Below are 16,210 nucleotides of genomic sequence, written 5' to 3' on the forward strand. Positions count from 1 at the left end.
AGATGTGAACTCCCTCGCCTGGTATGCAGGAGGTCGTGGATTCGATCCCACCTACTGTATATTTGCAGTTTGCGGTGTCTTTCTCCCCGTGGTTGTGTGGATTTTCTCCGGATCGTCCAGTTTTCCCTCCACATTTAGAATCAACATCACACGTTCAGGAGTATTTGGCTGCTATAAATGTCCACGCGATGGAGATGAGCCACTTGGTCGAGCGATCATTTGTGAAAAAGAGCTACACAGCTCAGCGGGGGCCTTACCTGGGAAAACAAAATGGTTTTGTTTAGACGGCACTGACCTCTGTGTCTCGAACACCGCCGGACCCTCCTCCCGCTCAACCCTGTTCACCCCCACTGACCCCCGCTCACCCCCACTGACCCCCGCTCACCCCCCGCTCACCCCCCACTCACCCCCACTGACCCCCGCTCACCCCCAACCCGCAGATCCAGCAGACAGCGGAGCGTCCGGAGCGCAACTACATCGACAGCCGGCAGCTGAAGGTGTGTGCGACGTGCTTCGACCTGTCCGTGTCGCTGCTGCGCGTGCTCGAGATGGCCACGAGCCTGGCACCAGAGGCCTTCACCGACTTCAGCCGGCCCTCGGCCGAGCTGCTGCTCACACGGCTGGCGCAGGTGAGCGAGTTGTGGGGGGAGTGGAGGGGGGGCGGAACCGGCGGCGGTGATGTCGGGGAGCGGTTGGTGTCAGGTCGATTCTGGGAGACAAACAGCACGAGTCACGCACGGCGCCGCGGTGGCTAGGAGATGTTAACTACCTCGACTGGTATGCAGGAGGTCGTGGGTTTGATTCCGACCCTGATGCCTGCTGCTGTACATTTGGAGTTTGCAGTGTGTCTCTCTCTCTCATCATCATCACGGTGGCTAGGAGATGTTAACTACCTCGCCTGGTGTACAGGAGGTCGTGGGTTTGATTCCGACCCTGATGCCTGCTGCTGTACATTTGGAGTTTGCGGTGTATCTCTCTCCCCATGGTAGTGTAGCGGTTAGCGCGCTGCACTACGAACCTGGCAACCCGGGTTTGATTCCCGCTCACGGCCGACACCAGTAACGATTATCTGAACAGCTCCTGGGCCTTCCCTATGTCGACTCAGCCTCAAAAAAGTACCTGGTGCGATGTGTAAACATCGCCACTGGGGAGACAAAGGCGGCTGGGCGTGGTGCTGGCCTCCCACCCCCAAGTGTGCCGTGCTGGCCTTCACAGGTGCTAACAGCACTCGCCCCAACAGTCCGTTGCAGGCGATGTGGCCGCTTTGTACACGAAGCTGCCGGTCTGACGCGCGGCGCCGGTGTCGCGGCTCCCGCGTCGCCCCTCGTCCGCCCCCACGTCGCTCCGCTCGCGTGACGCCCTTGCTGCCCCCCCACCCCGCTTCCCTCCCCGCCCCGTCTGTGACCCTCTGTGACCCTCTGTGACCCTCTGTGACCCGCGCCCCTCACAGCTCATCAACCAGGTGCTGAATCGCGTGACGTCCGAGAGGAATCTGTTCGACCGAGTCGTCAACCTCCGTCTGCCAGGTGCGGGGGGCGGGGATCAGGGGGCGGGGGGCGGGGGGCAGGGGGCAGGGGGGGGCAGTGGGGGGGGGGGGCAGGGGCTACCACTGTTGGCTACGTACGGTGCGAAAGAAGTTCAACATACAAAGACAAAGATCCCCCGTGTAGCCTTAACAGATTCTAGATTTGAAGCTTTCGTGACTGCAAGGATTCATACTCTTAGTTCTTTCGGTAAAGTCACGTAGGTAAAAAATGAAATTAAAATTAATAGAAAATAAAAACAATATAATCACGACGTTTCGGAGATTTTTTGCTGTGACAGTTTCACCTGAAGACGGAAGCTTGTGTTGCCTCCGAAACGTCGTGATTTTATTGTTTTTATTTTTTATTAATTTTAATAGAATTTTTTACCTACGTGACTTTCCCGAAAGAACTAAGAGTATGAAGCCTTAACAGACTTGGGGCAAGTGCTGTTATGGCGAGTGCCGAGGAAGGCCGGAACGGCAGTCGAGGAGGTGGGTGGCCAGCACCACGCGTTTCGAGTGTTTGGCTGCTGCTCTGCATGTCCACGTGATGAGAAGCCACTCCGTTGAGCTGTCATTCGCGACAGCCAGGTCGCTACACAGCTCAGTGGGCCCTACATGGTCAAATAAACAAATAGTTTAATAGGCTTTATTCGTGGGCTGTGTAGCCGTAGCGCTTTGGTTTTGGTATTGGCAAGGTCACGCAGGGGGCATGGCAATACTCCCTGCCTTAGCCACCCGCGCTGACCAGCGTGGTGAAGTATGGCGGCGTGGTGGAGCGGCCGTTGTCCTGCGGCCGTTGTACTGCCGTGGGGTTGGCAGAACGGCCTTGCCTGCGTGGGGGTGCGGTGACATCTCCGTGTCCCCCCCCCCCCCCCCCTCGGGTTCAGGGCTGGACACGGTGGATCACTACCCCATCCTCGTGTCCCTCACCGGCATCCTCGTGCAGCTCCTGGTGGATGGAACCACCCAGAGGTGAGTGGGGGGGGGGGGGGGACGGGGGGGGGGCTGGGGGGTTGCAGAGGGAGTTGGCTCTGAACCAGCGGTCCCCAACCCCCGGTAGCGGCCCGTGGCCTGTTAGGAACGGGGCCGCACAGCAGCAGGAGGTGAGAGCGGTGGGTCCGCGCGTGGCCCCCACCCCCATTGTTTTATTGTTGACCACTTCGCGCCTCTCTCCTGCACTGCGCACTCGTCTCAGTCACGGTGTTGGTGAGCCCACAAGCTCTAACCCCTAGTAGCCACGATGAGTAGAAAACAAACGTCGCTGGAGAGCTTCTTTGAAAAGGGGGAAAGACCCAATGATGACCCCCCCCCCCCCGGTCCGTGAAACCGGTCCCTGGTGCCAACAAGGTTGGGGGCCGCCGCTCCAGACTGTAGTGACGTTGCTCTGTGCGTCTCGGTAACAGCACTTGCCCCAACAGTCTGTTAAGGCTACACGGGGGATCTTTGTTTGTGTTTGTCGGTGGGGCGGTGATCGAGTTGCGCTCCGACCCCGGGGACCCGAGTTTGATTCCCGCTCATGGCCAACACCAGGGAATCGGTCCTGGGCCTCCCCTAGGTCGACCCAGCCTCACCTCCGATTAGCACGGTTGGCTACGTACGTTGCGAAAGAAGTTCAACATACAAAGATCGCCCTTATACAAAATGAGTACCTGGTGTGGGGAGACCAAGGTGTGGTGCTGGCCACCCACCCTCTCATGCGCCGTGCCGGCTTTCATCGGTGCTCGCTAACAGCACTTGCCCCACCAGTCTTTTAAAGGCTGTACGGGGGATCTCTGTCTTTTTGTGTACATCTGTGTGCGCGTATCTTTTGAGTGTCTGTGTGTTGCATATCTTTGCATCTTTGTGTTGCGTTGGCGCAGCAGTTGGCACATAACACGACCAACCCGGCGAAACCTGAGTTTGATTCCCGGCTAAGGCTCTGTGACATCAGTTGCACGTGGCATCTGAACCCATTCTGACGCGGTGTGTTCGCACGAGCAATTTGAAAACCACGGCAGCCAGGCGTGGCGCTGACCACACCGTCGCCCCCTTGCAGATCCCGGCAACCACATAACATGGAGGATCTCTGTTTCATGATGTTTTAAGGTGTGTTGTGCCTTGAGCGGTGTGTGCGTGTTTCTGGGTGGATGATGCACTGTGTGCATAAAATTATTTGTCCGTCCACTGCTGGGTGTCAAGCCTTGCAGCAGCACACCGTATCGAGCCGCGGGGGTCGCTTCGGTGTCACGAAGCACGAGAATGGAACGGTTTCTCCGCGACGGAGCTGTCGAGTTGTCGCGTCCTTGCATCCGCGCGTCGCGGGCAGCCCCCCCCCAACCTCTCCCCCCCCCCCACCCCTCCCCCCCACCCCTCCCCCCGCCTATCGCCAGGAGACGGCACGCGGGCGACGGGATGCGGGTGGCCTGGGCCACGTCGAGTCGCGTGGCCTACCGGCGGAATACTTTAAAAGTGGCTTTTGAAAGATTCAAGATTGATTGAATACAAAAACTAAATGGAATAAGGCTACACAAACAAGGCGACTCCAGAGTGCAGAGTGCACAAGCGTAGGTGATGGGGTTGATGGTGAGAGCGAAGGCACGGCTCCGTTTGGATGTGCGCGCTATGGAGGAGCTCCTGGGAGCTTCTGGAGCAAAACGTTGGACGTCGTGCAGAAGGCCGCGTGGAGAGCGGCACCGATCAACCCGCGCGGCCGGGACCGCTAATGCACCCGGCCCTCGTCGCCACCGCCCGCAACCACGCGGTTACCGTGACGGCGCGTCCATGCGTTCGGGGTCGCCATGGCAACTTTGGTCATCCTCTTTAGTCGACAAAAACAACAATCGGCTGGCTTCTCATTTCACACGGAGTGGACCGGCAGTGTTGCGAGGTTTAATAAAAAATAACAACGGCCTGGCATGGACAACTTCAGGCTTACATAGAGGCCCATAGAGTCACAATCAGAATCATAGACTCACACAGAGACCCATAGAGTCACAAACAGAACCATAGACTCACACAAAGACCCATAGAGTCACCTACAGAACCATAGACTCACACAGAGACCCATAGAGTCACCTACAGAACCATAGACTCGCACAGAGACCCATAGAGTCACAAACAGAACAATAGACTCGCACAGAGACCCATAGACTCACCTACACAACCATAGACTCACCTACAGAACCATAGACTTGCACAGAGACCCATAGAGTCACCTACAGAACCATAGACTTGCACAGAGACCCATAGAGTCGCATACAGAACCATAGACTCGTACGGAGACCCATAGAGTCACAAACAGAACAATAGACTTGCACAGAGACCCATAGAGTCCCGTAGACGTGTGCACGATGGAAACGGGCTAGTGGCGGTACCGCGCGCTGCGCCGGATCGGCACTCGCCAGATAGCGGTGCCGAGAACACCGGCGGGTGGGAGCCAATCAGCGGCTCGGTGGCTGCTTGGTGGCTGGCTTGGTGGCTCGCTCGGGCCATCAAAGAGCGCGATGAGTGGGGTCGCGCAGTGGGGTCCGCAGGGCGTTTAATTAGCTCGCGAGAGGGGGACGCAGAGAGAACAAAGCAACCGCGAGGGGTGGGGGAGCGGACACGATGGGGGTGGTGTGGTGTGGGGTGCAGGGTCCCAGGAATTGGCTGCGATCATTGAGGGTCGTGTGGACTAAATAATTAAATATTCAGGTGCTACCCCCCACCCCGGTCGCACGATTTGTGTCGTCCTGAGACGAAGAACGAAGAATCCGTTGGTAAATCTTCACAGGGCGGCAGATGTCACAGAGATACTCATCGGGAGGTTCCCTCCATCGACCTGTGGTCCGTACGTACGTGTGCGTGCGTGCGTGTGTATGTGTGTGTGTATGTTGGACTTCTTTCACGCCATGCGTGGCCAATCGCAGGCGCGGGGGAAGGACAACGCAGCAGGGGGCGGCGCTTGCGGCAGCCGCTCGGCACACGTCCGTCGCGCCGTGGTCGTCGCCCAAATCGATTTTTGTTTGTTCCCGGAGACGGAATTTGTCCGAGGTGAGGTGCCAATGCGCCGCCGCGGGGTGGGTCGCCTTGACGACACAAACCCTCCCCAGTTGCCCCACGACTGCCGTGGCCACCGAGCGGCCCCGTTGTTCCCTCCGTGTCCGACGTTCAAGCGCCGCCCCCTTCCGCCTCTAAACCGACGGATGCCGAGACGGCGATCGGCGGGGCGCGGGGGAGCGAGCGCGGGGGAAACGACCTCCCCAGAAACGTCGCTCTCCCGCGGCCACCGCGCCACTACAACAATCGTCGTCACGGTGACCCGCACGTCCCTCCAACCCCGCGCCCCCTCGTACGCACGCGCCGTCCGGTGGCGCTGTCGCTCTCTTGTTGCGCGCTTTGTTTGTTTGTTCGGCGTGAAGCGACACTTGTTGGCCAGGGAGACGGGAGGCCCCGGGGAGGGAGGGAGGGAGAGAGACGCTATTGTTCGTGCCTGGCGAGCGGTGGACACGGGGGACACGGGGACGTGGTGGGCGCCATATACGCGCGCGCCTTCCTCTCCCCCCCCCCCCCCCCCCCCGGTGGCCCGTCCTCTCTGCCGCCTCGCCGGGAGGACTTGCGCGCCTGTTCCATCACTCCGTGCGTTTGTCAAGCGTCGCTCGAGGAGCGACATGGAGCTTGGGGGGCTTGAGAGCGACGCGGCATGAGAGGCGGAGAGAGAGAGAGGGGGAGACGGGGTTGAGCCACGTGGTTGCACGCACCGCTCTCGCATTGCCTCCCACGGGAGATGGTTTCCTTGTTTCTCACTTTTGTCCCGGAACTCTCACTGAGCAGTACCGTGACCCCACCATAGACTCGCACAGAGACCCATAGAGTCACCTACAGAACCATAGACTCGCACAGAGACCCGTAGAGTCACATTCAGGACGAGAGACTCACATAGTGTCCCATAGACTTGTACACGGTGGACACGGGCCGCAGGAAGTGGCTATAGCGGAGCCACCTTCGAGTGACCTCTGGTCCACACCCAGTAAGGTGGTCGCCGCTTTTCTCCCAGCTGCTCTGCGCAGCGAGAGTGAACTTGGTCGCTTGCTTCAACTTTCAGAGCCGGACTTGAGAAACAAAATTAAGTCCGGAACCGAGCGGAACGCCCGTTTGAGAAGCCGGTTTTAACCACGGGAGATGCAGATCGGATACACGGGTTGTTTCCTAGTAACCGGCGGCACCAGGTGACGGCTCCAGGAAGGCCACGTGCCGCACCGCCGGCGCTCCGGCGCGGAGCCCCGCGCTCGGCTCCGGCGGGAACGGAGCGACGGCCTCCGGGATGAAGTCGAAGGCCCCGCCGTAGCGCCCGCGGCGGCACGGGCAGCAGCGGCGGCGGTGGCGGCACGGGCAGGGCGTGAGGAAGACGTACGCCAGCACCAGCAGGAGGCTGGCGGCGCACACGGCGAGCATGGTGACGAGCGTGGAGAACGAGGCGGAAGCTTCGGCGACCTCGGGCTCTGCCGGCTCGTTCTCGTCGTCCTCGTGCTCGTCGTTGTTGTCGTCCTCGTCGTCGTAGTCCTTGTCGTCGTCGTCGTAGTAGTTCTCGTCATTGCGGCGCGGAGCCACCGTGAGCCGCACGCGAGCCGCGACTCCGCCTGGGCGATGCCGGCACGAGTAAACCCCCGAGTCGGAGGTCACCGCGCCAATGATCAGCAACCGGCCGGTGCCGTGGCCGTGCGCCGTCGCCACCACCGCCACGCGCCTCCCGGCGGTCGCCGTCTCCCGGCCGCCGACGCTCCCCAGGACGAGCGAAGTGCCGCCCACGGTCTCGTTGTCCGGAGTCACCCACTCGACGCTCGCCGGTTCTCGGCCACCCGCCGGGAGCGCCACCGTCGCTGGGCAGCTGAGGGAGACATTGGCGCCGACGCGCGCCGCGTGGCGGAGCGACGGCCGGGCGAGCGGCCCGTGCCGCCCGGCGCACGGCGATTTCCACCCGGGCCCGGCGGCGCCGTCGTCGGGCAGAAACTCCGCCACGTCCCTCATCCTACCGTCGCCGTCGACCGACCCGTCGAGGCAGCGGAAGTCCGGCCAGTGCTCGAGCACCGGCCGGTAGGCGGCGCCGCGCAGCGCCGCCAGCGCTCGAGCGAGCCGGCACCCGCACGCGAAGGGGTTCCCGTGCAGGAACACGGCGGCGGCGCGGAGCCGCGCGGACGGCGGCGCCGACGGGAAGGCGCGGGCGCGGTTAGAGCTGAGGTCGAGCAGCGCCAGCGAGGGCGCCGCGCGCAGCACGGGCAGCACGGGCAGCGAGCGCAGGCGGTTGGCGCCCAGGTAGAGGCGGCGCAGGGCCGGGAGGCCCCCGAAGGCGCCGCGGAGCAGCCGGGCGATCTCGTTGCCCTGCAGCTCCAGCGAGCTCAGGCGCGCCAGCCCGGCGAACGCGTCGCGGGGAATCTCGCGCAGCGCGTTGAGCGAGAGGTCGAGCCGCTCGGTGCGCGGCACCGCCCGGCCCAGCAGCCCCGGAACCAGCGCCGAGATGCGGTTCCGCGCCAGCGCCACGCGCGCCGCCCTCGCCAGCGCCGCGCCGTCGCCCGCGGCGAACAGGAACGACGGGAAGAGCGTCAGCGCGTTGCCGCTCAGGTCGAGCGCGTGGAAGCGGTCGGGCACGCGGGCCGGCGCCTCGTCGTCCGACAGGCTCCGGCCGCCGCAGTCGAGGATGTCGCCGGCGCACACGCAGCGGCGCGGGCAGCGCCACGGACGCCGCGGCCCCCCCGGGGACCCCTCGTCGCGGACGTGGCCGAGCAGCAGCAGCAGGAGCGGCGCCGGGAGGATCATGTTCCGAGCGGCGCCCGCTCGTGATCGACTGCGTTGTCGGAGCCGGTTTCCCCGGCTACGCTGTGACCTTTGCGGCTCGGTGAGGATGCCCTGGGGAGCGGCAGCAGCTGTCGGCGCCTTCGCCAGCGTAAGTGTCGGAGCAAATGTTGGTGGCGCTGGGAACGTAGTTTTACCTGCGCGGGTGGTGGGTGTGCAGGTGGTGGGGTGTGCGGGTGGTGGGGTGTGCGGGTGGTGGGGTGTGCGGGTGGTGGGGTGTACGGGTGGTGGGGTGTGCGGGTGGTGGGGTGTGCGGGTGGTGGGGTGTGCGGGTGGTGGGGTGTGCGGGTGGTGGGGTGTGCGGTTAGTGGGGTGTGCGGGTAGTGGGGTGTGCGGGTGGTGGGGTGTGCGGGTGGTGGGGTGTGCGGGTGGTGGGGTGTACGGGTAGTGGGGTGTGCGGGGTACAGGCAGACGAAGTTGTGAGCGTTCGCTCACCTGCGCTCGGCTCCTCTTCTCACGGCCCAGCGTTCTCTCCCGTGCGCTCCCTCCTTTGCCACGCGACGAGCTGGCTCCCAATTAAAGTAATTAACGAGCCGAGCTCCGTCGACGTCGGCGGAGCACCTGGCGGCCCGCGGGCTCCGGCTCCGTCGAGAGAAACGAGAAATTTCTCGGGAGCGTTCGAGGCGCCGTGTGTGGCCCCCCGTGTGCACCCACGGAGCCGCGTGGCTGACGGCGTCGCCCGCGACGAGGTGGACCCGCGGGGAGTGAGCGGCGTAGTTGCCGCGATGCGGGCCGGGGAGTGGGCGGGGGGCGGGGGGCGGCACCGATTATTTATTTATTTGTTGTTTCCCGTCCCACTCTGCCTCGCCCGCTGGTGGCTTCGCTCGGCTTGCGTGGGCCCCTCCCCCCACAAACACCCCCACCCAGTTCACCACTCACTCACCCAGCTCACCACTCACCACTCACCCAGCTCACCACTCACTCAGCTCACCACTCACTCAGCTCACCACTCACTCAGCTCACCGCCTGACCCGGCGAGCGAGATGCCGCTCGGAGCGAGTCCGACGTGAAGGAGGGGTGACGGCCGCCTGTTGCCGCTGTCTCTTCCCACGGCCGTGGGGGAGAGAGGAGTCTGCACTGCGCAGAGCCCTAGCGCTGTGAGTGCAGGCGATGTGCCCGAGGAGGTTCAGCAGGGTGGGGGGCAGGGTGGAGATGCAGAGGTGTTTACCTGGGGCAGCGGGGGGGCGGGGGGGCGGGGTGACAGCCGAGGCTTCTGGGAAATCAAGATGGGAGGAGGTGGGGCGGTTGGGGAGGTGATGTTGATGCAGATGGTGATGATGGTCACCTGTAGTAATGGTCACGATGATGCTAATGTTGATGCAGATGGTGATGATGGTAGCATCTGTCGTGATGGTCAAGATGATGATGCTGGGCTTGGGGTGATGGTGACAATGATTGTGGGTTTGGTCGATCCTGAGGATGATGGCGGCCATGTCGGTCACGATGTTGGAGATGTCGATGACGAGTACAATGGAAGTGTCTTTGGTTGTGACGTCGATGGCGATGATGATTGGTTGTGTCGTTACTGGCCGTGTCGGTACCAGTGGCGGCGACGACGATGTTTCTGGCCACCACAACACTGTCCCCTCCTCTCACTAATCGGACTTGATCCATCGACCGCCAGTGCCGGTCTTAACGAGTCTCTCAGCACTCAAGAGCCCAACCCCCCCCAACGATCCCCCCCCCTCCCCGCCTCCCCCCCTCTTGGAGGCGTGGCCACCACTTTGATTGACAACTCGCGCTGCGTGCAGACAAGGCATCGCCACGTCTGTAACCACGGCAACCGTCTAAGTCAAGTCCACCGTCTCTGTTTGTAGCTCTCGTGGTATCCTAGCAACGCAAATGTTTTAGGGCATTGAATCATCATCATCGGCCAGGGTTAATCCACTGCTGATTGAAAGCCTCCCTAAGTTTCCACACCCACCACTTGGGAGATCCTGAGATGTAATGATCCGCGCGGCACGTGCGAACGAGCCGGTTTCATCGCTCCATCTCCTCGTAACCGTCGGCCGTGCCCACGAACGCAAATGCGTGCCTGATCCCGGGATCTCGGCGGTGCCGGTACCGGAGTCTCTGAGCCGCTGAGCAGCCCGGATTCACTTCTTGGAACGGATCGCGACCTCCCCCTCCAAAAGTCGCCGACGATTGGCGCCGGTAGGGGGGTGGGGGGAAATTGGCACCACGCCGTTGCGACGCTTCGTACGAAACGAGGCTCTACCTCCCCGGCGACTTCCAAACGCGATGCCGGGAACCGCGACCTCCACGCCGGCGCACGCACCTCCTGTTGACGCCGCCGCGGCCGTCGCCGTGCTTGCCGTTTGCGAGCGCTCGGAGTGATTGTGAATTTTATCCGAGTTAAGATAATGAGGATCATTTGCATAATCGCTGCCGCCGCTGTGAAAGTCCCGTGAATGTGCCGCTGCCTCTCGGCGGCGCGGCTCGGGGGGAGAGTGAGATGTCGGTCTGCCGCCCGCCCGCCCGCACGCTCGCACGCAAAGGCAAATCCGTCCGCGATCGTCTGGAGATTCCGCGTGGCCAGCGAAGAGTAAATCGCATCTTCCGCTCTCGGTCGACGGGAGAAGCTGACGGCGGGAGACGCGCCCCGGTTTGGTGACGATCCGCGGCTCGCCGAGACGGCCGAGCCGGGGGAGTGGAAAAGAAAGCGCCTCCCTCCCGCGGCCGATCGCGGCGCGGGGGGCCGGGAGACGCGGAACCCCGCGGGGGGCCGCGTCGTCCCTCATCGTCGTGCGCCCGTGGAGCTGGTGGCCACCGCGTCACCTCGCCACCTCACCACCTCGCCGCTCCCCCTCCGGGCCGCGCTCGAAGGAGGGGTTGAGGCGACGGACTTGGCGAGGGGGTTTCTCCGGTGCGTTGCATGCACCCCCACGATTCAGATTCGCGTAATTTTTCACTCGAGCCGAGGAGAGATTCCCTAATTGGGTCCCTTAATTGGTCTGCGGAGGACATCAATAATTCGGCCGCCGCCCCAGGGACCCCGGTGATATAATGATATAAAATTCTGTTATTTATTTTATTCTATCAGCACGTCGCTCGTGAAAGCGCTGCAGCAACGTGTTACGACGCGTCCTGCCCCCTCCCCCCCTGCTGTTTCTACCATACGACGTCTCTGACCGTGTGAGTTTCTGCTCCTCAGCTTTTGTTCCATTTTCTCCGCCGCCCTCCGTAGCTGCCGAATCCCCCGTGAGTGTGCATGGATTGTGAACACTCAACGCTTCCCCATGAGTGTGCATGGATTGTGAACACTCAACGCTTCCCCATGAGTGTGCACGGATTGGACACTCAATGCTTCCCCGTGAGTGTGCACGTGAGTGTGCACGTGAGTGTGCACGTGAGTGTGCACGTGAGTGTGCACGTGAGTGTGCACGTGAGTGTGCACACCTGCTATTGGGGTGGGGGGGGGTCCACTAGGTTGACGACGTGCACTCCGCTTCCTCGTCCCGGCCCAAGAGTTGACGCCTCCGCACACGCGCGCGCCTCCTTTGCTCGTCACCCGGGCCGCGGGGTCGCGACCTCGCCCCGGTGCCGTGAGAGCAGCGACCTCGCCTTCTCCGCTCTCCCCGCCCCCTGTTCTCTCGTCGTGTCTCTCCTCCCTCCGCTCTTCCCCATCCTCCGCCCCCCGCCGCCCCCCGCTTTCCCCGTCTCTCTGGGCGCCCCTCTCCCGCCTCCGCTTTGTACTCTCGCCGTGATCCGCTTATCCCCGATGCGGCGGATACTCGGCTTTTAGCTTTTATCACGCCCGCCCGCCCGCCCGCGTTTCGGATCGCCCGGCTCCCTCTCTGCCCGCGCTCTCGCCACAAGCGCTCTCGCCACAAGCGCATCGCGCTCGATCGATGCGGAGCCGCGTTTGTCACCCCCCCCCCCCACGGCATCCGTTTCTCACTCGGGACCTGCGCCCAAAGCGGCTGCTCTCTCCTCGGCAAGTCTCTGCTGAAGCCGTCTCTCTCCCTCGTCGCGTCCAGCAACTCGCTCCTTCCTTACCCCGCCCACGCCCCCCTCGTCTCCAAACCCCGGGTCAACACGGAATCCCAGATTTCTCGCCCGCGCCGCGTGAACGTCGCCATGTCCTTGGAAGCGCCGAATGCAAACGGCAAGTGTTGGGGCAACTGTGGCGCCCAGACTCGGCGCTTCGAGTCGCGAGCAATTAGAGCGGGAGACCCCGGGGGTGCAATCTCATCAGTGCCGGCTCAGCGACCACGACCCTCGTGAATTAAAATTTGAAAAGTAAAAAGTGAACCTAATAATTTGAGATTGCATTATTGCGTCTGTTAAAAAAACACATCAACTATTGTATTCTTAGGTTTTTTCGGTAAAGTCACGTAGGTAAAAACATTAAAAAGTAAATGTTTTTACCTAAGTGACTTTACCTAAAAAACCTAAGAATATGCATCATTGCAGTCACGAAAACTTCAAATCTAGAATCAATTATTGTAAAGCCGCACTGAGCTACACAGCTCTTTTTCTGAAGCGGCCTGGCTATCACGAATGACAGCTCAACGAAGTGGCTCATCACGTGGAAATGTAGAGCAGTCAAATACTCGCAACGCATGGGAGGTCCATGAAACGTATGGGATGTCAATGAAAATCCTAATTTTTATTGGGTAGCATTCAACAGCCGTGTTGTGACGTTTGTACCGATAATTACATTCGTACGGCCGGCACGGTTCGGCTGCCGCCGTGCGTACTTTCAAGCGGCCGCTTCCTGCGCATTCCCCTCCCTCGCGCTGCTCGTGGCTCCGTGAGGAATCAAGGCGGCGGTGGCGAGGGGCTCAGCTGTGCGCGGTGCGGAGCTCGAAATGAGAATTTGAGAGGAGCGATCTCCCAGCAAGTAGCCCCCCCCACGCCACCCACCCCCCCTCACGGGGTGCTGGGGAGAGAGGGGGGGGTTGCCACCTGTCCCCCGGTTGTCCCAGGATGTTCGTCGCGCCGAGGAGGCAGCCATGTCTGGTCGAGGTGCGAATATTCCCAGGGACGGGTTGATAAAGCGGCCGTCACTGCCATTTCAGATCTCGTTCGAAACTGTATTTGTTATTTTACCAGGTAAGACCCACTGAGCTGCGTAGATCTTTCTGAGAGGCGACCTGGTCATCACAAATGACAGCTCAATAAAGTGGCTTACCTTCACGTGGAAATGTATGGCGGTAAAATACTCTAAGCGTGTGATGTCGGTTCTAAATGTGGGGGGAAAAACCGGAGGACCCGGGGGGAAAAATCCACGCGACCGCGGAGAGAGACACGCAAACTCCAAACATACAGCAGGCGTCATGGTCGGGTTCGAACCCACGACCTCCTGCGTACCAGGCGAGGGAGTAAACATCCCCGAGCCACCGCGGCGCCCCTATCCGTTTTATCGTGCGCCTGCAGTGCGCCAGCGGAGGTGCTTGCGACACGGCGGTCTTGTTATTTGTGCCGGTGCAGTCAGAGCGGCGAGGCGCTGGCGACTAGTCACCCCCCGCCCCACCCTGTCGTGAGAGCTTCCTCTGCTGCCCATGATTCCTCCCGGTTTTGTGGACCTCAGAGGTGGCAACCCGGAGGGGCAAGGTGGCCTCCGTGTGCCGCCACCGTCACCCCTACCGCCTACACTGCCGCAGACGCAACCACCACCAGCCACCACCTTCCAGCGCCGCCGCCACCACTACTTGCATTGCCGCCACCAGCATGACTGCCACCACCTTGCGACACTACCAGCACAGCCACCGCCATCAACAGCAGCAACACCGCCGCCGCCACCACCACCGGCTGGCTCGCTCACCCGCTCGCTCACCTCCGGCGCGCCCGTTTAATTTCACGGCTGTGCACATGAGCCCTGACAACACACGCGCTCACAGGCACGCAGGGGACGCGCGGCGCGCGCAGTGATAGAACGCCACAAGCTGTGCTGATGCTGTTGTTGTTGGTGCCGTTGGCTTGGTGAGGTTGGGAGGAGCCAGCGTTCAGACTCGTGAACCGGACCGGTGACTCTGCGGTTGGGTGAGCGGCTCGCAATCGCAGGGGTTGCGAGTTCAAATCCCGGTTGGGGGGTTTGACTCAGCCCATCATAGCTCTGGGGTCAGTAAAATTAGGTGCTGCTTTGTGGGGAAGTCAACAATATGTGTATGTATGTTACATTGAGCTTCTTCGTTTGCACCGTGCATCGCCAACCCTGCTGATCAGAGGTGTGGGCGAAGGACAACAAATTAAACACAACAACAACAACAAACAGTTTTCAGGAAATTATTTTCAACAGCTGTTGTGCAATGGATATACTCGCCGCTCGCCATAAGAATGTGGAATTTCCACCACTGGCTCAGGGCTGTCGAGAAGAGATAAGCGCCACCGCAATGGTTATTTGAGCAGCAGTCACTTTGACCGCGTGTGTATTTATTGTTTTGTGGGAAGTGGTGGTGCAGCGGTTAGCGCTACGCTGCACTACGAACCTGGCGACCCGAGTTCGATTCCTGCTCACGGCCACCAACACCAGTGACGATTATCTGAACCGGTCCTGGGCCACCCCTCTAGGTCGACTCGGCCTCAAATGAGTTTCCTGGTGCAGTGTGAAAACATCGCCACGATGGGCGGCACCCATGTTAGAAAGTCCACACTGACGGGCGTGGTGAAGTATGGCCCACAGCCTCTGCGAGGCCTTCATCCAGCAGTGGATTAAACTAAACTATGTTTTATTGTACCAGGTAAGGCCCACAGCGAGATACCTCTAGAAGCGACCTGGCTGCCACTAATGATGGCTCAACGAAGTGGCTTATCACGTGGAAGTGTACATTAGACAAACACTCTGAACGCGTGACGTTGATTTTAAATGTGGCGGGAAAAATCGGAGGTCCCGGATAAAAAAATCCATACGGCCATGGGGAGAGAGAGACACCGCAAACTCCAAATATACAGCAGACGTCAGGGTCGGAATCGAACCCACGACCTCCTGTACACCAGGCGAGGTCGTTAACATCTCCTAGCCACCGTGGCGACGAAGGGCTGTCAACGATTCTGGTGCTGTAGGTGCGAGTGCCCTTGGTGAGTTTGTGTTTAGTTTGCTGTCCTTCCTCGACATCCGATTAGCACGGTTGGCGACATACGGTGCTAAATAAGCTCGACACACACGCACGTACGAATCCACTTCTCGTTACTCGCGTGGGCAGCGTTCCTCGTCAAGAGCTTCGCGGGGGAATCTTTCTTCATTACAATGTGTTAATTGGCTTGTTGGTGTGACTGGTGTCTGTGAGTGAGTGTGTGTCTCAGCCGGGCGTGGTGCTGGCCACCCACCCCTCGTGTGCCGTGCCGACCTTCATCGGTGCTGCTCGCAAACAGCCCTTGTCCCAACAGTCTATTAAAGCTCTCCTGGGGGAGCTTTGTTTTTGTGAGTATCATTGGGGAGCGGTACCTCCTCACGGCCAACAACACCAGTGACGATTATCCAACTGGTCCCGGGCCTCCCCTCGGTCGACTCAGCCTCAAATTGGTACCAGGTGTAGTGTCTAAGCATCGCCACTGAGGAGACAAAGGCAGCCGGACGTGGTGCTGGCCATCCACCCCCTCGTCGTCATAGGTGCTCGCTAAAAGCACTTGCCCCAACAGTCTGTTCAGGCTACACGGGGGATCGTTGTCGTTTGTGAGTGTTTGAGTGTGAGTCTACGTCTGGGTTCTCCTCTCACACGAAGCACAACTCTCTCGTGAACGCGATTGGCCAAACTTCCCAACGCAGCGGCAGGACCCTCATGTGAGAGATTGGGGGCACTGCCACACCCGACACAAAGACACAAATCCCACCCCCCCCCCCCCCGTGTAGCCTTAACAGACTGTTGGGGCAAGTGCTGTTAGCGAGCAGCACCTATAAAAGCAGCACCACGCCCGGCCGCCTTTGTCTCC

The 16,210-nt window shown here is 60.9% G+C and overlaps 2 protein-coding genes across 2 annotated transcripts in view; one reads left to right on the plus strand and one right to left on the minus strand.

The window, feature by feature from the left end:
* The window catches only part of RNF123 (ring finger protein 123), an 82,811-nt gene that overhangs the window by 49,453 nt on the left and 17,148 nt on the right, over positions 1 to 16,210 (plus strand). Inside the window, exons 28-30 of the mRNA XM_061551656.1 lie at positions 441 to 629; positions 1,451 to 1,526; positions 2,416 to 2,500. Coding sequence (XP_061407640.1) covers positions 441 to 629; positions 1,451 to 1,526; positions 2,416 to 2,500 — 350 coding nt within the window. The remainder of the gene's footprint in view (positions 1 to 440; positions 630 to 1,450; positions 1,527 to 2,415; positions 2,501 to 16,210) is intronic.
* LOC133342485 (amphoterin-induced protein 3-like) lies at positions 6,695 to 8,805 on the minus strand. The gene is made up of 3 exons (XM_061551639.1): positions 8,771 to 8,805; positions 7,169 to 8,389; positions 6,695 to 7,033 (listed from the first exon to the last, which is right to left on the minus strand). Exons 2-3 carry the CDS (start codon positions 8,297 to 8,299, stop codon positions 6,695 to 6,697), a joined length of 1,470 nt encoding a protein of 489 aa, XP_061407623.1. The 5' UTR covers positions 8,300 to 8,389; positions 8,771 to 8,805.

Source organism: Lethenteron reissneri, chromosome 15 (genome assembly GCF_015708825.2).
Source record: "Lethenteron reissneri isolate LAM-NWPU_2019-01 chromosome 15, ASM1570882v1, whole genome shotgun sequence".
Classification (NCBI taxonomy): domain Eukaryota; kingdom Metazoa; phylum Chordata; class Hyperoartia; order Petromyzontiformes; family Petromyzontidae; genus Lethenteron; species Lethenteron reissneri.